Here is a 25,662-nt window from a genome sequence, read left to right as displayed (position 1 = left end):
CAGTAGCAGGAGGCGAAGGTCGTGGAGGAACCAAGCAGACCAGCTGGAGCCATTGTACCAGGACCTCCAGCAGCAGGTGGCGATGGTGAGGGAGGCCTCTGAGCAGGATGAAAAGGTGTCTTTAAGCGAAGAAGGTTTGGAGAGTCAAAGTATTTCCTCATCCCAATACAAACCACAGGCTTAATTTCATGTAAGCACTATGCCTTCATTGTTTAACCTTAATTTCACTTCATGTTTGTAATGACTTAATGCAGTGGAATATAGGACCTCTGCTTCATGATTTTTGGGTCATCTGTATATTCAAATCTCATGTTATATTTCTTCAACATTCTATTCTATGAAACTGACTTCATCACTGACTGCAGATGTTTAATAGCTTTGGTTCAAACCTCCCAATTTCAGATCCAGATCAGACAAAAAGTTCCATAGTTCATTACTTCCAACTTATCAGGCCCATAAACAGATTAAGGATTCTGCAGAACTCACGGGGATCTTCACCAGGAGTAGTGTGGACAATCTTTACAGAAGACAAAAGTTAACTGTGTAAGGTGAGTGTCTGAGGGGGTCAGTTCACAGGCATTTGGTTGGGTGTGCCTGGTGCCAGGCTGCTGAGCAAGAGGGCAGGGTGGCACTTGGTGGGTAATCAAGTCAGATTGGGTGGGGGGGGCTGGGTGGTTATCGGCACAATCAGAAGGTTGAGGGGGTGGATACTGTGGTGCTGGGTGAGATTGTCAATCAGGTTGGGTCTCAGGTCGCTTGGTGATGGGACGTAGTTAAATCAGGCTGTGGGAGTAATAATGAGGTCAGGCGGGGCCACAAGGTAGTCAGGTTGTGTTAGGGGTCAATAAAGGGATAGTCTTGTGGATGTAAGTGTGGTCAAGTCAGCTCAAGGGCAAAACATGGATGAACAGGATATCTGGGGAGTTGGAGGTTCGTTGGGTTTGGCTTGGGGGAGGTAGTTGTGTTATAATGTTCTGTTAAGTTTACCAATAGAGTACATTGGGTGGGGTGCGGTGCAGGGTGGTGCATCAGGAGGATTGAAAGACCAGGCCAAACCGGGGAGTCAGGAGAGTAGGTGGTTCAGGTCAGAACGTTGACAGACCAGACTGAGGATTGAGGTGAGTTTGAAGATTTTAATGTGGGTGGAGTCAAATGGTTGGGGAAGATGTCCAACAGGGAGTTGGGGATGTGTTATATAGTTACCCAGTAGTGAGTGTAACAATTCCTGGCTCGCTATTGAAGTCAGATTTGGAGAGTCCATCAAAGGGTACAGGATAATTGCTGGTCGGAAATGTAAACTTTCAAGGCAATTCCCAGATGATCACTACATCAGCATTTCTGAGGGGTCTCAATGAGTGTCTTTGGGTTACGTCTGCTTTCCAACTATCTGGAGACCAGGAAATCTGGGCCTTTTTTTATTGAGGAAAATGAGAATTGGGGCCATTTGTCTTAATTTTGTGTCTGGTGCAGGTTCTCAACACACTTTGCCAATGTTACACTGCCATCTGCAGTCTACCTGCTTCCACTGGAATGCACTGTTAGAGTGGGAATGTTGCTGACTGGGTATCTCTCCTCCAATAAGACAATACACAGATGCTCTGTCTGCCCTCTCTGGCCTTTTCAAAGCAGAGCAGAGAATGCTTCCAGTGGCTGATATTTATCCCTCGGCCTGCAACACTGAAACTGTTTATCTGATTATTATGTTGTAGCCTTTTTGTGAATATTTGCTTTATGCTGGTTAGCTGCTGTGCATTTAATGTTACAACAATGGCTATACTTAGAAAGTACCTCACTGGCTTTAAAATGCTTTGGGAGGTTGTGAAAAGTGTATATATAAACGCAAGTTGTCTTTTCTTGTTATCCCTGGACTTTTTGCTCTTAGGAATGTGGCTTATCGGAATTTTTAGCAGAATGATTACTGTTTTAAAGCAGCAGACTGGGCTGCCTTCTATTCTTTCTGGAAGTCCCAACACTGGGGCCGACAGTAAAAAGCAATCCTGCATTCTCTGGCCTGCAAGGCCCTGGGACTGCATATTGCCAGTGATGGCCATATAGGAGGCTGCTGCTGGGAAGGGCAAATAACATCTCATATGTCTGCCAAAGATTTACAAAGGTGTCAAGCTCAGTAAGGTGCTCAAGTCATGGAAGGCTGGCCTCAACAGTTTGTGATGATGCTGTGGCTTTAAGAGGTTATTTTGTTCTGTTTTTTTTTTTGAAGAGATATTTTAAGACAGAGTTAATCAGCAATCTACCAGAACCAATAGAGTAAACAGCTTGTGATGCCTTGGGTTTTTTTTAATGTTGGAACAATAGAAGCAGCCTGAAGGGTGGGGTGAAACTCCCACAGATCCAGGATCTATAATTTAGCTTTCAGCAGAAACTGCTGGGGTTGTGAAAAGCTGCCACATCTCTCTTTGCTACAGCTGAAAGCTGGAGTTCTCTCTCTCTCAGAATTGTCTTTTGATTTTTTTTTCTCTCCTGGATTGGAGAACTGCATGATTTGCCTTTTGCCAAGGGGTGTGTTTATGGGATGTTGCTATATTGGAACAGTTAATTCGTAATAGTTACTGTATCTAATGTTCTGTTAAGTTTTCCAATAGAGTTTAAGTTATTTCAATTCCTTCTTTGTTCTATTTTAACTACAGTGGATGAATAAAGCATGTTTTGCTTTAAATTGACTGATCAAATTGCATCTAGAAGACAACACCTTAATTTACCTTTAAAATAAGAAAAAGTTAGGGTCTAGACTACTAAAAATTTTGAGGGGGTTTGGTCTGGTCCATAACAAGTGTGATAATGTTGTAAATGCAGGAGTATGCCACATGAGGAAATGAATGAGTGTAGTTCAATGCTCTATTTTTATTCACTCGTCAGGCATGGGCATCTCTGGTTGGACCAGCAATTATTGCCTGCCCCTAGCTGCCCTTGAGAAAGTGATGGTGAGTTATCTTCTTTAACCGCTGCAGTCCACATGCTAAATATAATTACTCTGCTAGGATTTAGGGAAACATTCTTAAAGGAACTTCATCAAGTCCATCTGAAAACCATAGTAAGAAGTATTCTTGGCGTCCATAGTCAAGCAGAGATTTTTGAAGAATTTGTGAAATATTGCAAAGTGAGTCTCAGAATAAGAGTTGACCCACTCAACATTCATTCCTTGGTCAAACACAAGGAAATTGTGGAGGGGGTCTTGCGATGCAGTGGTACCATTCCTACCTCAGAGCCTGGAAGCCCAGGTTCAAGTCCCACCTGTTCTTGACGTGTATCATAACAGCTCTGAGCAGGATGATTCGTAAATATCTACAATAAGGGGGCCTTGTGGCACAGTGGTAGTATCCCTACCTCTGAGTCAGTCAGCCTGGGTACAAGATCGACTTGCTCCAGAAGTGTGCAATAACATCTCTCTGAACAGGTTGCATAGAAAATATTTAAGGAAACTGTGGTAATAAGTCCATGGGGTTTTCTTTGAAGTGGAAGGGATCTTGTTTTAGTTGATTGCCTAAGCATCAAAATTATGACTATATTGAATGCCACGTTTGAGAAAACTATTGGTTTTGAGACGTTAGCCATTTGAGGGTTGTTGGAAACACTGGTGTCAGATAATGGCCCACAGATTACATCAGAAGACTATTCCTGAGTAAGAATGCAATCAAACACGCATTAATAACACTGTATCACCCAGCACTGAATGAGAGAAATGAACAAATTGTGAGAAAAGCCTCTGCAGGATTACTTGTGTTATCATCCCAGATGAAGTGATTACAGAACAAGTGAGATCCCAGACTGAAATCTTTGTTTTGCTTTAAACAAGGTGGTCTCGCACTGAAACATAAGCATTGAATATTGCAGGTTTGAATTTAGCAATAAAACAGAAATTTGTTAAGCAAAAGAAATTAAGATAAAGTAGAGTTAAATCCTTCATACATACAGAAGAACTTGTATGTCACTAATACAAAATTCAAACTTCAAAACTTAAAAACACTTATATGAGTATATATATATAAATCATGTACTAAATGTCATGTTTGCTAGAAAATAACAAGACAGTAATTTTTGTGGGCTAAAATTGTCCAGTTTGTGTTATTTTCGAAGAGATTCAAGGTGCCCTACTGTGGCCTATGTTGGCTTTTCTCATAAAATCATTCACTCTTCAGCTTATTAATTATTCAACCATCCTTTCTTGTTGTGAGAGTCTGTAAAGTGCACATTCTTTGTGTTGAAATCTGTCAATGATACAACGCATACAATCATATATCAAAACATTTATTGTTCAACAAGAAACTTCAAGGCATGCAGGAATAAGTATGTCCACATCTACTGTGGACTGACCAGGGACTGCTTGCCATTTCACCAACAGGAGCTAATGCAATGAAAGGAAATCCAAACTCTGCTCATTCTTTCTTTAAGCAAGTTTCAATAAGATTCTGCCTGGTTCTTGAGCTCTTTCATGGTCTGTTAAATGCCTAGTCAGGCTAATGACCTGATTCTGATCCACATTCTCAGAGGACTGTTCTCGTTTCTGTCTGCATCCAAGACAACCCCATTTTCTGGTTGTGAAGGATGCAGCATGTCATTAATGGTGTGGGACACCTTTTTGGCCTATACTGCGAGGCTTCCTTGGAGCAGCCTAGGCATTGAGACCTTCCCTTAAGAAGGCCCGCTGTCTCTTGCATCTTGGCTCTGCATCAGTCTGTGAGTTTTGTAAAAGCGCCATTTGCACTGTTTTGGAGGGGGTAGCTCTTGTCTCCCAGCAACGATCCCAGGATGCCTCAAGCACATTGGAAGAAACCTGTGGGTTCTTCAATATGTATTCATAAAGGCAGCTCCCGGGATATCTGGCACAGACCTCCAAAATCTGGATTCTATGGTCACAGATGCGCATTGGTAGAATATCAGCCTCTTACAGTTGGTGACCTCTGCAGGTTAGCGATGGGATGTTCTCAAAGCCATGTGGGTGTAGCCTTTAGTGCCCTGCACCAATCCCACTGCCTGAGCTGCTTGACTCTCCTTTTCACAGGGACGTTATAAAAAGTGAACTCCAACAGCTGCAGATGCTGGCAACCAAGTTGGTAAATCAGGGTCTTTCTCCATCAGCTGCTGACTCTCCCCCAGAGTCTGTGCAGTAGCCGTTGGATGTTCCTGGGCTTGCTGATGGTTGCTGTCATCTTCAATGCTGACGTTTAAAGGTCAACAAAGGTATCCTCCAAGTATGAGGTCTATCTTAGATGATCGGATCATTTGTGGAGATTGTTGGAAGTAGAACAGCATTCTAACGATGGTACTCCTGATCCCTCACATCAATCACAATGAAACAACATGTTATTTCCTCACATAGTGTGTCAAAGAAGCTTCACCTTTGCAGGCAGGCTAAAGTCATGTTTCGATAAGGAGCTCAGAGCTCCTTAAATTATGCAGATGTACGCAGCAGAGTCAATGTGCTATATTAGATTGCGGGGATTAAATACAGGCACTTCCATGCTGTGACAATGTGGCAGCTCCCAAAATGATGTCTTCCAGTGTAGGTATGAAAAGTGATGCAGAAATTTACAGCTCTGACATGACTGGGGGCCACTTGATGCAAAGTACGTAATGGTTATGATTGCTTGAGACCATAATTTGTAATGTTTGTGCTGCCAAAAGAATGCTCCATCAATAAAATCCATTACAGTATCAATGGATGCATGGTTCATACAACTGGATTTGGCAGAGCCTCACATGAGAATGCCCATGATGAGAAGAAACAATAACCCAGTCTGTCTACCCTGCAAGTGATAGCAGCCATTTTCTCTCTTTATTGATAAGTCTTCATTTTCTTCCCCGACAAATACGTGGGGGGAGCATAAGTCAGAATGCAAGAACAACTGTTTATCTGTCTCTGAACCCTAAAGGTGGTGAATGGGTGATACCTTATGATATCTTGAGTGTCAAGGTTTTACATTTGCTTTAGAATGGTAGATTGCAGTGTGGGTCTACTCTGCGATAGAATAATAGTTTGAGGGATTAATCTGCTGAGCTGCAGATTGAAGGACAAATGGATTTGCTACAGCCTGGCTGATCTCTGAATTTTTTTCTAAAAGACAGAAGCAAACCATTTGTTTTCAGCACTGGAGCCAACTGTCCCTCTAGAGATTTGGTAGATCAAGTTGTTGCTAGAGATGATTGAAATGTCACACAGACCATTTTAAATTGAATTGTCCTTGGCCTTTTCACCTGAAGGCGTTGACGCAGTGTGATGATTCCATTGGGTGTCAGTAGAGTTCTAGGCAGTGGCTAATTCTTGAGCTAAGATTTCACTGTAAAGACTGTCACAGATCAATGCAATCTTGCCCTCATTGGTCATCCTTTCTCACACTTCCCACTTCCAGTGGTCAATGAATAGATGCAGTAATCTCCATACATTAAGTCAGTCATGGTCAATTATTCTACCTAAGTGCAGTCAATACTAGGACATTTCTGGCTCACTGGGAAATTAGGTGGCTGCATGTACCCAACAGACTATTGTGTGGAAACAATGTACAATAGGTGCTAATCAATGACGGTGGAGAATTAGGCTTCTCTGCTGAGATAACATGACCTTGAGGCAACTCATCCTGCTCCAGTAGGTTTCATGAGTAGTAAACAGGGAATCATCGCATACATTGCCATTTTTCAGCTTTTTATTTATAATTCTTAAAAAAAAATTCAGAGTGATACAGCAATTGCTCAGGTTTTGGTGCTCTCCACAAAGTTACCAATGATTCAGAAAGCTTTGAAATGCCAAACCTTTACAGTCTTTCCAGGAACCCGGAAGAGCTACTGTACATATTTTACATGCATAGTTTGTGCTAGCAATTTTGTGCTTTCAAATGGAGTGATAAGCCCATGGGGAGGTATTGTTATGAATGATACATTTCCCAGTGGTAGTTCCAAAGCCAGGTGTAGAGACTGGGAGTGTGGCTTCAAATAAATGGCTCAGTTGGGGTTTTTTTGGTTTGCCCTGACACTTGACTGAGATTTCCTCTTAGAATAAGGCATCTCAGCAAGTAACGAGGAAAGCTAACAGAATGTTATCATATATCATGTGGGGAATTGAATACAAAAGAAGGTTATGACTTCCACTATACAGGGCACTGATGGGACCATATCTGGAGTATCTGTGTACAATAATGGTCACCTTATTTGCATTGCATTGGTAAATGCATTGGAAATGGTTCAAACAAGGTTTACTAGACTAATAGCTGGAATGGGTGCGTTATCGTAAAGGGAAAGGCTGGACAGCCTGACCTCGCATCCACTGGGGTTTAGAAGAGGAAGAGGCAACTTGATTGAAGCATATAAGATCCTGAGGGGACTTGAGAGGGTGGATCTGAAAAGGATGGTTTCCTCTTGTGAAAAATTCAAGAACAAATGGCCGCTGTTTAAAAATAAATATCTGCCCATATTAAATGGAGGTGAGGCAACATTTCTCTCACCAAGGGTTGTGAGACATTGGAACCATCTTTCTGAAAAGGCAGTGGAAGCAGAAGTTTGCATATTTTGAAGGCAGGAGTGGATAGGTTCTTGGAAAGCAAAGGGGTGAAATGATATAAGGGGTAGGCAGGAATGTGGATTTGAGGTTATGAACAGATCAGCCATGATTTTGTTCAATGGTGCAGTGGGGGAGAAGGGGTAAATGGCCTACCTCCTGCTCCTTGTTTGTATGATTTTGTGAGGTTGTTCACAATGAAAACCATTATGCACTTGTGAGTATCTCCCTGTTTCCACGCTTGGGAGAACAGGCGACTGCTCAGTTCCTTCTGCTTCTTCCATTAGCATTGGTCTCAACCGTTTTTCTACGTTCATTTCCATAATACCCTTTAAAAAAACCCACCAGTAACAGTCTTTTTTTCAAGAAAATTTCTAGAGACCTCTGCATCCACAGCATTTTGGGGAAAGAAGTTTCAGATTTCAACACGTATTTGGGGAAAAGCAATCCAAAGTAAAGAAGATGTACCCTTCAAACACAGAGCCTGATTTTGACTTTGCACAAATTGATGTTCTTTTGATTGATTTCAATTCTCGCCCTTAATTTTAGTGATTGTAATTACTTTGAACTCTTTTATTTGAAAATAGAGCATTTTATATTTTTCTTACTGTCTGTCTCTTTTGGGTATTCTGGGACAAGAGGTTAAACTTCTTCCAGCTCTCTCCGGATGTTATTCCAAACTTATAAGGGGGTATACAATAATGTGCTGGAATGTTTTCACCTGGCTGGAAATCTTTGGTCTTTTCCCATAGCTTCTGGAATTCTGGAGTGAAGGGGTGGCACAGAGGCTCAGTGGTTAGCACTGATGCCTCACAGCACTAGGGACTCAATTTCAATTCCACTCTTGGGTATCTATGTTGAGTTTGCATATTCTCCCTGTGCCTGCGTGGCTTTCCTCTGATAGTCCAAAGATGTGCAGGTTCGGTGGATCAGCCATGCTAAATTGTGCAGGTTAGGTGGATTAACCATGGGAAATGCAGGATTAAGGGATAGGGTAGGGGGTGGGTCTGGGTGAGATGCTCTTTGAAGGGTTGGTTTGGCCACAATGGGCTGAGTGGTCTATTTCCACACTGTAGGATTCTATGAAAGTTGAGGATATAGTGCTTGACATTGCTATTAACATTCTAATACATGTTGTCACCAAACCACTTTCTGAGCCATTTAATTCACTCCCATCTGGACCTGTTCTGAATTCTAATGCTGTAGGCACTCAAACGCAACCTTATTTTCTACTTCAGACAGCAACAGCTTGTACTTTTATAGCACCTTTCACAGACAAAAAAAAACTCAATATAATTCACATGAGTGCTTCAGCTGAGATCTGACACCAAGTTACACTTGGAAACGTGCCTACTTGAAAGATTAGGAACTGATAATTTGATTACAAAGAACTGGACTGAGGAACTGCATAATGAAGATAAAAGTAACACAGATCGCACCAATTAACCTTGATTTAAACTTATGGTTGGATTTTCTTTGGACTTCCGATCTACTACCAAATAATCCACTCCTTTCCAAGGCTGTGGTTATCTCAGAACTCCACCTCAATGTTATAGCAGTTTGCTGCTTTTGACCAAAAACCCAGCACTTTTCATAAATTATTTTGCTACAGATATTATGATCTAAGATTGTTAAAAGTATATACACGTATACAGAACACTTATTTTGTTTTCTTAGAATGTGCTAAGAAAGTATTTTGATGATGGAACTATTTTTCCTGACTCTGTTACTACAACGTCTGTATCCATTGCCATGTTAAAGGGCATGGATCAGGAAAGAGAGATAGATTCCCTACATCAGTAAGTGTAAAGCATATAGCATTCTCATGGTCATAATGGAGAGTGATTGTTATCAACCTAAAAGGTGCTAAAAAATGTAGTGACAAATTATCTCTAAAACATACTGGGCTGCAACAAGGACAAACCTTTAACATAATTTTAATTGAAATTGCTATCTATGTAATGAACTGTACAACCGTTCTCTGCCCATGAAATGACACAATGAGCAAGATGAAGCAAAAAATGCAACTTTTTTCCAGTTATAAATATGTACATGCTTCAATTTATATATTTTTTACATGTTTTTCTACATATATATGAAAGTGGAGATTTTGCGCAATATAATTTTCAAGAACACAACCAATTATAAAACTTTCTCCTGGGGCTGTCAGTGAGACTTAAAGCAGTTAGCTCCCTCTGTTTTGGAAGGTGCTGCACTAGCATTGCTCATGTATCGGACATTAAAAAAGCTGCATCAACATACTGTTACACTAATAATCTTCTAAAATGACTAACTTGTCGAAGGGCAGTAGTGATTAATTTAATGGTATTGATTGCTGAACAAATGTTGGATAGAATGATAAATCATCTTCTTCAAACATTAGAGATAAATTCAGGGAAATTGTCAAAAATATTGAGTTTATGTCAGAATTTACCATAGAGACTAATGACATCAGACCAAAAATACATAAAGATATTGCAGACAGCTAACAGGGAGACCATTGGAAAACGCGAAGACAAGGTAGCATGGTGGCTCAGTGGTTAGCACTGCTGCCTCACAGCGCCAGGGACCCAGGTTCAATTCCACCCTTGGCTGAGTGTTTGTGTGGAGTTTGCACAATCTCCTGTGTCTGCATGGGTTTCTCTGGGTGCTCTGGTTTCCTCCCACAGTCCAAAGATATGCAAGCTAGGTGGATTGGCCATGCTAAATTGCCCATAGTGTCCAGGGATGTGTAGGTTAGGTGCATTAGCAATGGGAAATGCAGGGTTACGGGGATGGGTATGGGTGGGATTCTCTTCAGAGGGTTGGTGTGGACTTGTTGGGCCGAATGGCCTGTTTCCACACTGTTGGGATTCTATGAAGGCACACATGTCTATGTGCCAAGTGCTTGGAAAGTAGAAATATAATTGTTAGGTATAGGAGCACAGCAGGCCAGGCAGCATCAGAGGAGCAGAAAAGTTGACGTTTCGGGTTGGGACCCTTCTTCAGAAATGGGATGTTTCGGTCGGGACCCTTTTTTTGTGTTATCTCTGACTCTAGCATCGGCAGTTCTTACTATCTCTAGAATAGTTAGGTGCTTGGTTTCTCACCAGGATGGACTTGATGGGCCAAAGGGGCTTTTTCTATGCCGTAGATCTTTGATCTCAGATCTTATGACTCTACTTAGAGGGGATAAAACCCCTGATCTGAAATGGAGGCACCACACATGCTAAAAGAATCACAGAATCCCTACAGTTAGGTGAAAAGTAGATTATTTAGAAAGTGGCGTAGTGAAAGGAATGATGGATAGCTGTTTTGATTCCTATAAGTAAGAAAAGAGATAGAATACATCCAGGGAACTGGAGATATCTATTTAACTTAACAGTGGTATTAGGAAAGCTAATGGAATCTTTACCTTAAATGGAAACTGTCTAGAAATACAATAGAGTAGTGAATGTGGATTTCAAAGGAATTCCATGCTGGACCAAGCATATTGCAGTCAGAGAAAGTGTAGTTTTGGGTAATGCAGTAGATCTTGTAAGGAACACAGTTTTATATTTAAGATGGAAATGTAGAGTTTTTTTTTCTCAGAGTTTTGTGAGTCTGCTCCAGAGAACGGTGGAGACAGAGTCATTGAATTCTGTTGATGCAGAAGTAGACTGACTCCCTTGTTAGTCGAGAATCTAAGATGATCAAGCACAGGCGGGAATATTGGCTGGGGGGTGGGGGCTTGCGGGATCACAAGCAAGTCAGCCACAATCTTATGGAAAGATGAAGCAGGTTCAAGTAGTGACATGGTCTACTCCTCCTAATTCATATGTTCATATGCAATGTACTTGAATTTTGAGAAGAATTGTTTTGAAAAAGATTCAAAACATTATCTCTGTTTCTCACTCCACAAGTATTGCCAGACCTGCTGAGTTTCTCCAGAATTCCCTGTTTGTTTGCTTTTGATAAAGTGCTGCATAACGAGCTCATGACAAAAGTCACAGAACGCTGAGTCACTGGACAAGATGAGCAGTATGGAGAGCAAAGTGGCTACGGAACTGAAAACAAGAACTAAGGGATGAAAGGTAACTGGGGAAGACAAGAAGCGATGGTCCACAGGCACTGGAGTTGGAACTAGAATTGTTCACCATTTACATAAATGACTCTGGAATTGTAAGTATAATTACCGAATTTGAAAATTGTGTACGTGTGGGGAAATGGGGGTGGTGTATGGATGATAGAGGACAATTGAGATAAAATACAAGAAAACATTAATAAACTTGCATGAGCATGTAAACGGAAATGAATTACAACACCGAAAACTGAGAGCTAATGCATTTTGATAAGGGCTATTCTTATTTTATAAATTCAATGTAATTTAATTTTAATGAATTTATATGCTATTTCATTTAATTGAAAGTGACTTAATTGGAACAGAAATTTGACAAGAAACAGGAAAACTCCCTGCAGGTGATAAGAAAGAAGAAAGATCTTCCATCAATTTGCCACATTCAGAAACTTAAAATGTCTCAAAGACTTCTGAGGACAACAAAACAAAAGTGTAGTCAGATCTGAGTATGTAAAATACAGCCACAATTGGTGCACAGTAAAGTCTTGAGATAAATACCAAATTAATCTGCTTTGGTGGTTAATTGAGGAACCAAAATATTGGCCAGAACACATTTTTCAAAAGTTGCTTTTTCTCTAAGATCACCAAATAAGATCCCAGAATGGCATGAAGTACTTATAAGTAACATAGCATTGAGATGTAGCAATGGGGTTAAGAAATTTTGGCTGTAATGTAACTAATTGCAACACAATTGCGACTCCTTTGATTAAACCTGAGCTGAAGGCTGATTGATGCAATGGTCTGGTGTGATTTCTCTCCTCACCTCTGCAGTGAGTCAACATCAAATAAATGACCCGTTTCACACTGAGCTGCATGCATGTGCTGCTCCTTTATGGCCATCAGAAGGCACATGAAATGCCACTAAATGTTTTTGTGAGATGTTTCATGACTGATAAATAAACAACAGCAATGACAGGCAGTTAAGTTGAAATATAAATCTATCTGTGGAAGCTGCTATCAGCTGTGAATAAGAGGCAGGGAAGGAAATGACTCATACAGCACGCAATTCACATATCCCTGGCACGTATTGCTCAACCGTGCAGAACACATGGGCATTTCATCACACCTTCACCTTTCGATGCAGATGGCCAGAAACTACTTTATGGTTTCACTGACAGCCAAAAATTCAATTTCTGCACCACCATGCCTGGGACTAACCCGTTGTTCTGTTTAAAAAAAAAAAAGAGATTTTTCAATGATATCTGCAGTAACTCAAAATTCATTCGGCACAGAGGAAAGATTACAATGTTCCAAAATGATCGTTTTGTCTGGTTGTACAGCACGACCCTTCACAATGGCTCCTTCATGTGGTGATTGCTGGGAGTGCAGGTACAAGCTCCTTCATTTTCTGCAGCAGGAGGGAGCTCTGATGTCCGTCAGGAGGACTGCATGAGACCAGTAAGACGTTTTGCAGTCAATGACTTACCCTAGAAAATAGGCATTTTTGAACACAATTAACAAATATAACATTTATTACCGGTGGGCATACCTATTAACTCATCATATTATCAGTTTTCACATATTCAGTGTGGGCACATGAAATTTCATATTGTCCTTATTTCAAAAAACACCCAGCAAAACAATCACAATTTTCCTCTTTGAAAATTGAAGTGTGTTTGCTTTATTATATACCTTTAAATGAATACTGTTACTACTATAGTTAGATATCTGTCCTTAGTATCTTAGGACTGTGGTTGTCTACACATACACGGGTGGCAGATTATCTCTAAGTAAGGCTCTTCCACTTCTGATGTACTGTAACATTCTTTTATTTACATCTGTAAATCAGAGGATACTAAATACAACTCTTTAGTTTATTATCTACAACCTCTCTCTTTACATGCTGCTGCTAGTCTGATGTCTTCTCTCGATTCCTCTTACAGCTTCAGTTTCATCACTTGTATTATACTATGGTGCTTGGAGGACGTTACTTTTTTAACTCTGTAATAAGGAAGCTTTGCATTCATTTTAAAACTTTCTCCATCTCTCTGTTTTTCACACAATGGATTATTTTGAAATGCCTGCGTGTTTGTGTAAATCAGTCATTTCACATACTGCAGCATTGAGTAAGCAACTGATACAAAGGATTAGTTGAATCATGTTAGTCGAGCAACAAGTGTTGGCTAGGAGTCCAGAAGAACATATTGCTCTTCAGTTAATGGCATGGGATTGCTTCTGTACGTCTCAAAAACACATGTCATCCAGGGAGTGATATCTCTGACCATTCACACATTTATTCACACTGTAGTTACAGTCTGGATTACTGCAACACAGACTGCATTGTGACCTGGAGTGAGGCTTGAACTTTTAACATCACAATTGGTGAAATGTCAGATTGACCTGAGGGGCTAACCACAATATTGATGAAGGCTGACTTAACTGTCCTATAATGTTATTAGCATCAAATCACAAAATATACTTAAGGTTGGAGCATTATTATAAGGCAGAATGAAGCAACATGGGGAAACCTGTACAAAACACTATGGTGTAGAGCTGGATGAACACAGCAGGCCAAGAATTCAGAATTTCTGAAGAAGGGTCTAGGCCCGAAACGTCAGCTTTCCTGCTCCTCTCATGCTGCTTGGCCTGCTGTGTTCATCCAGCTTTACACCTTGTTATCTCAGATTCTCCAGCATCTGCAGTTCCTACTATCTCCAAAGCACTGTACAATAATTTACTGACTGACTGACTGGGGGTGCACGAGTCTGCTGTAACCTTCTGCAGTTATTCTTATTTATGGCACTGGAGTTGATTCGCAATTAATTTTGCGAGAAAAGGACTTATTTCTCTCATGGCACCTGTGTTTATTTCCAAGTACATATTTCATGGGCTGGAAAAGTACTCCTCTTCAAAATGAAAATTCATTCAAAATACACCTATGTTCCACTTCTCTCTGTCTCATTTTTACACAAAATGAAATTACAGAGATGACATCACTGACAATACATGGAGAATCTGCGAACCACACACAGAGACACAAGACGTAGGGAGGGATGTGGCTGACAGCACAGCTACCTGAAACAGCAATTCTGGTGTTTCACAATTGGTGCAAGATGCCTGCTCTGTGAATCCAGTGAATATTGTTGCAGCCTTATATCTGCCAGCCCTACCAGACTGCCTATTTCTGCACCGGCTTCATAAAAAACGGTATGCAGTACTGGGGAAATAGTTGTGAAACAAATGCATTGTTGCCACACAGCTCAGTAATGGACAATGGGCAGTGGAAAATCTCCTGGACAAATGTCACTTGAGGTGACTGCTCCACCTGGGGGCTCACCCTCACTAACCCACCCTCACTCACCCACCTTGAGTCATTGACCCTGCTTACTCATTGACCCTCACTGACTGACTGAGCCTCCCTCATTCTTTGACTCACCTTCACTCATTGACCCTCCCTCCCTCACTCACTGTCATTCAGTTAGCCTCCCTCACTCCCCATCACTCATTTACCTTCTCTCGCTCACTCTCTCATTCAGTGACCTGCCTTCATACATTCATACATTGACCCTCCATTACTCCCCCTTCATCACTTACCTTCACTCATTCAATCTCCCTCTCTCCCTCATTCACTGACTCTCTTGTTCAGTTACCCTCCCTCACTCATTGATTCACCCAATCTCCCTGACTCAGTCACTCTTCCATTTAGAAATGAAATGGGTTCCACGTTGTTGAAAATCAGGGGAAGGTTAGGTAGAACAAAAAGAAATGTTAGGGAGAGTTTAGAGTGCTGGAAATTAATTACCAAAGATTTCAATGGCAAAGGCAAAGGGAGTGGTAATGGTATGAATGAAGAAATGAAGCATTAGTCCAGAGTGGATATTAATAGCAGAATAAAAATCAGCTGTCTGAAAGCAGGAACATTAGAACAATTTCAGACTGGGACTTAGAGCCATAGACTTGTACAGCACAGAAACAGACCCGTCAGTCCAACTTGTCCATGCTGACCAGATATGCTAAATTAATCAAGTCCCATTTGCCAGCATTTGGCCCATATCCCTCTAAACCCTTCCTGTTCATATATCCATCCACCTGCCTTTTAAATGTTGTAACTGTACCATGCCTTCACCACTTCCTCTGGCAGCTCATTCCATGCACCACCCTCTGCGTGAAAAAGTTGCCCCTTAGGTCCCATTTAAATCTCTCCCCTCTCACCTTAAACCTATGCCTTCTAGTTTTAGACTCCCCTACCCTAGGGAAAAGGCCTTGGCCATTCATGATTTTATAAACCTCTATAAGGTCACCCCTCAGCGTCCAACATTCCAGGGAAAACAACCCCAGCCTATTCAGCCCCTCCCTAATAGCTCAAACTCTCCAACCTTGGAAATGTCCTTGTAAATCTTTTCTGAACCCTATATCACCATATCTTTCCTATAGTCTTAGAGATAAAGTTCGTGGTCTGAAGTTGTTGAACTCAATGTTGAGTCCTGAAGGCAGTAATGTCTAAACAGAAAATGAAGCGGTAAACACTCAACATTTCATCAAAGCTGTGCCTCTGCTTGGAGGTCCCATGCATGCCAATTAGCATCTAACGCATTGCTTTCTGCATGCAATGTGCAGAATAGAAGAACAGTTTTTAAAACCAGCAGGAATCCAGGAGAGTGAGCAGTTTACAATAGACCATTCAGAACACCATGAGGGTTGGAAAACATGATTTGTGAATTATGTGGGAGACTACAATGGTCGACATTAAAATAAAGGTTCTGAATGTGGAAGCTGAAGGTGTCACCTGGAAAGAGTTACAGGTATATACACAAGAGGATAGGGAGAGTATGTAACATTTCAAAATGCTCAGAGATCAAAGTCAACAATGCACTTCCAGCTGAACATAAAATAAATCTCGATAATATTCTTGGGGAAAAAAAGGATTTTTTATCATAAAAGAGACGAATTGTCGACTTCCGACAAATAAGTCACTTTGATCTTATTGTTTCGAAAGGTTAATTTACAAGGTTTGAGTTCAGAAAGTGAAACTAAAGATGGAATTACACCTACGACTGACATATGGAGCAAGAATTGGGCTGTAGACACAACTGAAACATTCTTTGCGGAGATAAGTGCAGAGCGTAAAAAAAATGCAGGTATTAAGTATGTAAACGTGGCAATATTACTTGTCACATGTACTTGGCTTATGTTTGAGTTAAGCTTTTATAGCTTTGCCATATGATATGAACAGCATGTGTGTTATTGTGGACAAATTAACTCTATCCAAAACTAAGGACAATGACTACAGCAGCAAAATTGTAGCATTTGCAAAGCATACAAGATTGGACACACTGAATCGGCAACACTTCCACAAATCCAGGTTATGGGTATAAAATATTTTGTTTTGAACACAGGCAGTCAGAGAGAACTTGAAACAGGGGAGCAAACTTGGCACTCACTCTCTCTCTCTCTTTTTCTCTCTCTCCCTCTCAGAAACCTTTTGCATCAACGTTTCAGAGCTAGAAGCCTGAATCTACAGCCTGTCTGCAGAAAAAGAAAATTCAAACAGTTGTAGCTGATCCAGAAAGACACCCCAGTACCAATAGATTGTGAGGTAAGCGACATTGGCTAAAGACCAACATTTTGACAATTGGTGAATAATTCTTATTTCCAAATTCAACTGTTTCTTGGCCAAAGTTTTATTTTAAGATAACATTCTGCAGAATTTTATTTCTTTTTTCAAGATCGAAGTGGTTCTATAATGTGTGTGTGTGTGTGTTTGTGTATGTGTCTGTATCTGTGTTATTTTTCAAGAGGGGTAATTGGGCAATTTTGCACATTTTAAACCTTTTATTTATATTTCTTGCCATCTTTGCTTAAGTAGATATTTTTTTCTCCTGCAATAAAACAAATTCTTTGTTAGCGAAAAGAACCTGGCTGACTTGTTTTGGGCCCTGAACCACGTACAGTCTGATTGGTGATATCACCTCCCTTTTAAATTCAAGCTTTGTTACAGCCAAGCAGAGAGTGGGAAAGTAATGCACCCCTCCCAACTAAGTTCAGAGGGAGACGAGTTAGAATGGATGAGGGAGGCTGAGAAATTAAGGCGATTGCTGTAAAGCAGATAGTTCTCAATGAAAATTTCATGAGTGGACCAGAGGGAGGGATCCAGCTAGACTGACTGTATTTGAGATGGCTGAAAGGCTTTGTTGCACAAGGGATGGCCTCCCGCCCTAAGTAGGGAGTACAGAGGCGAAGGCAATGAAAGATAAGTTCAACATCATCCCAAGCATGAATTTAATAGATGTGGGAGCTTAAAGGGATGAAAGTTATTCCTTCGGTGAACACATTATTTAACATCACAGAGTTATAGGCCAGTGAACATACTGTGAGAAAACGGGATGGAGTCAGAGGGAAGGGAACATGATCCGGAAGGTCCACATACTTTAGTAGAGCTTGCGTTCCTTAACACCTAAAAAGGAAAGCCTTCTTGTTAAGGTTTCGGATGCGATGAAGAATCCAATGAAACTGGGGAGCAGGACTGCTTTGATGCAGAGCTATTTGGCGCTGCTGGGAAGAGAGAGAGATTGCGTGTTTACATGTGATGGTGCAGGACACTGAGTGCAGATCTCAGGATGGCAGCCAGGACAGCTGTCAGAGGAATGTTGTATGTTTTGGAGATAACTGGGTGGATCATTAGAATCTATGCGGTGTTTTCACGGAGTTTGAGGCAGCTGTTGAGGAAGGGCATGTGGCTGTGAACGTCAGCACAGCCTGGCCCAGTTCCACGCTGACTAGCATCCAAGCCAGTAATCAGGTATTTCTTTGTGCAAAGGATACCGTTTACATTGACCTACACATTTTTTCCAGTTCAGCGGAAGAAGGCAACTCGATGAATCAGTGCACGCTTTATGTCAACAGTGCTATGAAACTCTTAAACTTACCACACTGCGAGTGAATTTTTCCAGCGAGGTTCTGCGACCCTGCTCATTTTCAGGCTTGAATGGGTGAAACGAAAACAAAGCAGAAAGAATCACAACAGGAAAATCATAATAACGTGCAGCAATGTGGGGGAAGTGATGTAAAAATATTCAGGGAGGGGAGCTCATTCAGCCTGATATACAGACAGCTCCAGGGACACCAACTGAAATGCTGATGTTGATTTCCTGACAAAAGCCCTGAAGGAAGCAACACAGAGCAGTAAGAGTGTCTAAGATAAAGAAATAGGATGTACCTTACCATAACAACAGAATATTTAATGAGTAAAATTAGCCTTCGTTTGTGTTTTCGATCACTAGCCAGTCACGTGGTAGAGATTTGTGGGTGTTTGCTGGGATCTGCTGTGATGCTTGCCACAGTTGAATAGTTTCTTATCACTAGCTCTCGGGGCTCACCCATGAATACCAACCAACTCGAGACTGGTTTGGGTGTCTGCGACCCATGGAAAAGTTACCCTCACTTAGGAAGAAAACGAAAGGCACAAAAATAAACCGATTGCAGCATTTTATTAAAAATTGCTGTTTTCTTTTTGTGATTCCTAATGGCCGGATTTGTGAGGCAGCTTGAAAAATTTCTTGGTTGTGATAAATTTCTCCCCCCCAACCGAGTGGCTGAAGAGTTCGATACTCAGTTCTACTCAGGGGATGGTCATTGTTGTTTTTAGTGGAAAGGCAGACAAGACTTGGATCTTCACTTTCTTTGACTTAAATCTCGATCTCTCTGGTCAGATACCACCAATGGGGTAATTTCCCCACTGAGCACAGACAGGTCTGCTGGTGAAAATCCTCTGAAAACTCATATATAGTCATCCAGCGCAGAAATGGATCTTTTCTTTCCAACCAGTCCATGCCAACCATAATTCCAAACTAAACTAGTCCCACCTGCCTGCGCCTGACCCATATCCCTCTAAACGTTTCTTATTCCTAAATGTGTCTTAAATGTTGTAACTGTACCTGCATCCACCGCTTACACAGGAAGTTCACATGTGAACCACTTTGTGTAAAATAAAAATTGCCCCTCATGTCTCTTTTAAATCTTTCTCCTCTCATCTTAATAATATGTCCCCCTGTCTTGAAATTCCCCACCCTAGGGAAAAGGTACCTGTTATTCACCTTTTATAAACGTCTGTAAGGTCACCCTTCAGCCTCCTATGCTCCAGTGAAAAAACAGTCCCAGCCTATCCAGCTTCTCTGTATAACTCAAACCCTCCACTCCTGGTAACATCCCGGTAAATCTCTTTTGAAGCCTCTCCAGCTTAATAATATCCTTCTTATAATGGGATGACCAGAATTGGACACAATACTCTGGAACAGTTCTCACTAATGTTCTGTACAACCTCAACATGACTTCCTAATTCCTATACTCAAAGGTGTCAGCAATGAAGGCAAGCCTGCTAAACGCATTCTTAAGCACCCTATCTATATGTGATGCAAATTTCAAAGAGTTATGTAGCTGAACCCCTAGGTCTGTCTGTTCTACAATACTCCTCAGGAACGATTCCTGGAAATTGGTCACAGTAATACAATTGGACAATGGTGGCTTGGAAGGTCCAATCCACCAGTTGCTATCTTCCTCAAATGATCTTGTTCCTGTTTCCCTCTCTTCTAAATTCTGCCAAAGTGCAGTTCCACAAAGCCTTGAGGTCTCAGCCAGCTCCTCCTATTTGTACTTCGGCAATGGGTGTGGGTAGGCAATTTGATTATGAAGGGCAGCAAGAGTACAATTCAGCAATGTGTCATTCTCCTGATTTCCCAGACCCAGGGGCTCTATCCTAATAGTGGCCCCAGCTGAGAGAGGGATCAAATCTGAGGCCTTCATCACACATTGACCCAGCTCATTTATCCAGTGAAATTAGCATGCTTGGCTTGAAATCCAGTAATCACTAGTAAATATCGAGAACGTTCCAAATGTTAGAGGGTGCAAAATTCTGGGAGAATACCTTTTTCTTAGCTTGTAGAAGCTCCTGATATGCATTGGAACGCAGAAAGCGAGCGTAGCTGTCACTTTTCATCAATTTGTAGATGTGTTCCTGAAAGGTAAGATTAATGTTATTGAAGCTGTTTCCGTCTCACCGCTGATCACGTAACCATTTTCCGAGCATTGTTTGGCAACTGACAACGTAAACCAACGCCTATTCAATGTTACCAGTGTGTGAGGCCCAGGGGTCTTCTAGTCCCTGGGGCTCACCGACATCCTACCAACAGCTGCCCACCTAAATCAGGATGGAGGAGGCCACAGCCTAGTCCAGGTCTGAGTTATACGCAGTCAAGGGGTTGGAGGGCTGGGTCGGAGCATTCCATTAGGCAGATGATCAAAATGCCATGAGGGCCCTAATGCCGTCAGAAAACCCTGATTACAATACATTGGCTCCATTAAAAGGGACATGGATCAGGTGCCAGTGGCAGGAATTGAGGAGGAACAGACCCATGAGTCTTTGCATAACTGTCTTAGCAGAGTTTCTGCTGGATTGATGTTCTCCCCATGTCACACTTACCAATGTAACTTACAGCTATGGACTTTAATTCAGTGCAATTATACTGTTTTTTTTTAGCTAGTGAACAATTTAATTTATAAATAACTCAGATGCTTTATAAACATGGATAGGACAGCACAGGAACAGGCCCTTTGACCTATTCTAAACTAATCCCATCTCCCTGCACATGGTCTGTATCTCTCTATTCCCTGCCTGTTCATGCCTCTTAAACGTTGCTATCATATATGCCTTCCCTGGCAGTGCATTCCAGGAATCTACAAACCTCTGCGCAAAAAAAAACTCGCCCCGCACATCTCCTTTAAACGTTCCCCCTCTCATGTTAAACCTATGTCCCTTAGTATTTGACATTTCCACCCTACTCATGACTCTCATCATTATATATACTTCTGTCAAGCCACCCCTCAGCATCCAACGCTCTAGCAAAAACAATCCAAGGTAGTCCAACCTTTCCTTGTAGCTAATACGCTCCAATCCAGGCAACATGCTGGTAACCTGTTCTGCACCCTCTCCAAAGCCTCCACATTCTTCCTATAGTGTGGCGACCAGAGCTATGCACCGCATTCCAAATGTGGTCTGACACTAAAACCTTATACAGTTGCAGCATGACTTGCCAACTTTTATACTCCGTGCCTAACCGATTAAGGCAAACATACTGTGTGCCTTCTTTACCACCATGTCCACTTACGTTGCCACTTTCAGGGAGCTATGAACTTGCTCTCCAAGGTCCCTCTGTATATCAATGCTCCTAAGGGTCTGCCACCTAAGGCATACTTTCCACTTGCATTTGGCCTCCCAAAATGCATCACTTCATACTTATCCAGATTAAACTCCACCTGCCATTTCTTTGCCCAACTTTCCAACTGATCTAAATCCTGCTGCATCCTTAGAAATCCTTCCTCACTATCCACGACTCCACCAGTTTTGATGACATCCACAAATGTACTAATCAGAACACTGACATTTTCATTCAAATCATTTATATACCTTACAAACAACAGAGATCTCAGCATTGATCCTTGCAGAACACCACTGGTCACAGACCTCCAGTCAGAAAACACTTCTCCACAATTACCCTCTGTCTTCTATGAACAAGTTAATTTTGTATGTGACTTGCCAACTCACCATGGAATCCATGTGATTTGATCTTCTGTATCAGCCTACCATGAGACACCTTGTCAATTGTTTTCATGAAGTAGACAACATCCACTACCTTACCTTCATCAAGCACCTTCATTACTTCCTCAAAAAACTCAAATCAAGATTGTGAGACAAGACCTCCCCTCATAAAACTATGGTGACTATTCTTAATAAATCTATTCTGTTCCAAATGCAAATAAAACCTCTCCCGAAGAATCTTCTCTAATAATTTCCCTACCACTGATGTAAGGGTCATCATAGAGTCATGGAGATGTACAGCATGGAAACAGACCCTTCAGTCCAACTCGTCCATGCTGTCCAGATTCCTAAATTAAATGAGTTTCATTTGCCAGTATTTGGTCCATATCCCTCTAATCCTTCCTATTCATATACCCATCCAGATGCCTTTTAGGTATTGTAATTGTACCAGCCTCCACCAGCTCATTCCATACACACACCATCCTCTGCAATGAAAAAGTTGTCCCTTAGGTGCCTTTTAAGTCTTTTCCCTCTCACCTTAAACCTATGCCCTCTAGTTTTGGATCCCAGTCTATTTAAAATAGGAATGAAAAGAACATTTAGAAAAACAAAGTATCAAAGAATAGTCAGCATAGATTTTGAAAGGTAATATTGTGTTTGATCCAACTTATTGAGAGAAGACTTATCGGGAGAATGTGCAAACTCCACACAGATAGTTGCCCAAAATTGGAATTGAACCCAGATCCCAAGCACTGTGAGGCAGCAGTGCTAACCAGTGAGCCACTGTGCCACCCATTTTGTGAGAATGCAACTCGTTGGATATGAAGCAAAGGAAGTGGATGCAATGGATTTTCAAAAGACAATTGATAAGTTGCCACTCAAAAGGTTAATACACATGATAAGGACTCGTGGAGTTGGTAGTGATATATTAGTGTAAATCAAGGATTAGTTAAGGGACAGGAAGCAGAGAGTTAGATAACTGAAGCATTTTCTAGTTGACAAGTGGACTGCCATAAGAATTGAGACTGGGGCCTCAGCCATAAGAATTGAGACTGGGTCCTCAGCCATTTACAATCTTTCTTGCTGGCTTGAGACAGGGAGTAATGTGCTAAATTTGCTGGCAATCCAAAGCCAGGTAGGAAGGAGGGCAAAAAGAGGCTGCAAAGAAGCAGTGCAATGTACTTAAAGATGCTACAGGGTCAAGAGAATGGGTATTTTCATGTCTATACTTTATTAAATCTAATAACTAAGGGAGTTATTACTGGAGACCAATGGGCATCGCTCCAATCTGTGGCCATGTTCTGCCTCCAATTGGTACGGTTGGTTTGTAACCAGATGACTCCAATGACTCAGAGGTTGGGAAGTATTCTCTGCCAACTCCTTTGCTGCCAAATCGAAAACAAACCAGCTGCAGCGATTAAGTATTTGAATTGAGGCTTCCCATGTCTATAATGCTTAAGGCAGGCAAAGCGCATGTGTATACCTGTTTCCATAGCTAGTTTCTCTGGAACAGGTCACGAGACACTATATTTTGCTCTGTTGCTGTTTTGGTGAATTATATCTATTGGTAGTGTTTACAGCTGCTGTTCTATCACATTACCAACCCTCTTCACCTGCAGCATGCTCTATTATTATCAAGTCTGGAATCTAACAATCGTCAAAACTGATATAAGATTCTCTCCATAAAGTTTGTGAATTGTGGAAAGAATTCTTGGTGAACACATTTAATGTCGAGTCAAGTAATGCAAAAGGAGGACAAATTAATAATTAGAATCGTAGGTCCTCCCTAATACCCTTCCAGGAGAGAGGTGGAGAGGGGGAAGACATCATTTGGAAACTTGGAAAAGAGAAACAGAGGTTTACCTAACTCAATCCAGATTGGACATTTACTTTAGACTAATTAATGGGAAACTGGGAACAGTAAAAATATAACAAGTGCTTCTACAGCAAGTTACCATATGTATATTTCTGCCAGTACTGTAATTAACTACTTTCTACCTTTAACACCAAAGTCCTATTCATCAGTGCATGGTTTATAGTTTATGAAATTTCAGGCTGGTACAGTCTGAATTTAAAGGATTTTCTTGCAGCAACATTTAGGCACAGTAGTTATCTGCTAAGCATGACGTGATAGAACATAATAGCTTTGCAAATGTCCGGATATTTGTTTAAGTTTTACTTTGTTTCCTATCCGTTGGCGACCTGAATGACAATGACCTCGTGCAGTGAAGGTTCTGGTTAAGGAGGAGATCACGGCTATCGGGAATGTTTGCCGGAGTGGAGGGGATGATTAGATCACAGAGGTGTGTTATTCACAGGTAAGTTGTTTGGACCTGGAGGAAATATGGAGTTGTCCCTTCTCAACTTTTACCTGCTGGGTTTCCAGGGGCTTTCGACACCCAAGGATCATAGAATGGTAGAGCACAGAGAGAGGCCATATGGACCATTGTGCATGGACAGGCCCTCTGAACGAGCGATTTACCTGGTGCTACCTCCCTATCCTTTCTCCCGTAGCCCTGCACAATTTTCCTTTTCAAATAATGATTCGATTCCCTTTCAAAAATCTTGATTGAATCTGCTTCCACCACATTCTCAGAAAGCACATTTGAGATTGCAAGCACTCAATGCATGGGAAAAGAACATCTTTTCCTCATTTTGCCATTGCTTCTATTGCCAATTAGCTTCAATTTGTGATCTCTGAATCTCTCTCCTTCAACTAATGGAATATTTTCTCCCTACCTACTATTTCAAACCTTTCATGATTTTAAATACCTCTACTGAATCTTCTCCCACCCTCCTATTCTCCAATGAAAATGTTCAATGTGTCCAATTTATCTTCCTTTCGCATCCCTGGGACCATCTCCTGATTGTTTTCTGCATCCTCTCCAAAGCCTCCATATCCTCCCTAATGCATGATGCCTAGAATGAGGTACAATCCTCCAACAAAAGCCAATTTGTGTTTTATGTGGGCTGAATATAACTTCTTTGCTTCAGTACTCTATGTCCCTACAGATAAAGCCAAGGATGTCATGTGCCTTATTAACAACTCTTTCAACCTGTCCAGCATCTGTAAATGGTTTATACACATATACTCCAAAGTCTCTCTGCTCCTACACCCCATTTTGAATTGCACCCTTTATTGACTCTTTGTGTTCATCCAACTAAATGAATCACATCACATTTCTTTGAATTAGATAGTATCTGTCACCTGTCATCCGTTTCACCATCTATATCCGTTTGACTTTCCAGTACCTCCGTCTGACCCCTGTCTCCATGGTTAAACCAACTCTTTGGTCTCCCCACCCCCCGCCTCATCCCATGCCCAACCCTCCCTGTCATCCCCGCCTCCTTAACCTGTCCGTCTTCTCTCCCACTTATCTGCTCTTCCCACCTTACTGACCAATCCCCACCACTGCCTACCTGCACTCACCTATCACCATCCCACCTACCTTCCCCATGCCCACCCCTCCTCTCTCAATTCATTTCTGAGCTCCCTTCCCCCTCCCCCATTTCTGAAGAAGGGTCCGAACC

General features: G+C 41.5%; 1 protein-coding gene and 1 long non-coding RNA gene across 4 annotated transcripts in view; one reads left to right on the top strand and one right to left on the bottom strand.

Annotated features, from left to right (window-relative positions):
* The first annotated feature begins 432 nt into the window (after positions 1-432).
* Positions 433-24,449, top strand: LOC125483766. The gene is made up of 3 exons (XR_007262712.1): positions 433-548; positions 17,016-17,136; positions 24,358-24,449. It is a non-coding gene; the product is annotated as an uncharacterized LOC125483766 (long non-coding RNA).
* Positions 10,533-25,662, bottom strand: part of LOC109934229 (regulator of G-protein signaling 6-like) — a 118,724-nt gene continuing 103,594 nt past the window's right edge. For 2 of the 3 annotated variants that reach the window (XM_048599938.1, XM_048599936.1), the window contains 3 exons: positions 20,461-20,550; positions 18,467-18,520; positions 10,533-13,027 (listed from right to left, as the gene is read on the bottom strand). In XM_048599938.1, coding sequence (XP_048455895.1) covers positions 12,977-13,027; positions 18,467-18,520; positions 20,461-20,550 — 195 coding nt within the window. In that variant the 3' untranslated portion in view covers positions 10,533-12,976. The remainder of the gene's footprint in view (positions 13,028-18,466; positions 18,521-20,460; positions 20,551-25,662) is intronic. The other variant, XM_048599939.1, reaches the window with a different exon arrangement.

Source organism: Rhincodon typus, chromosome 8, assembly GCF_021869965.1.
Source record: "Rhincodon typus isolate 14 chromosome 8, sRhiTyp1.1, whole genome shotgun sequence".
Taxonomy (NCBI): Eukaryota; Metazoa; Chordata; class Chondrichthyes; order Orectolobiformes; family Rhincodontidae; genus Rhincodon; species Rhincodon typus.
The sequence above is the reverse complement of the archived record's forward strand: the minus strand, read 5'-3'. Positions and strand labels throughout refer to the sequence as shown.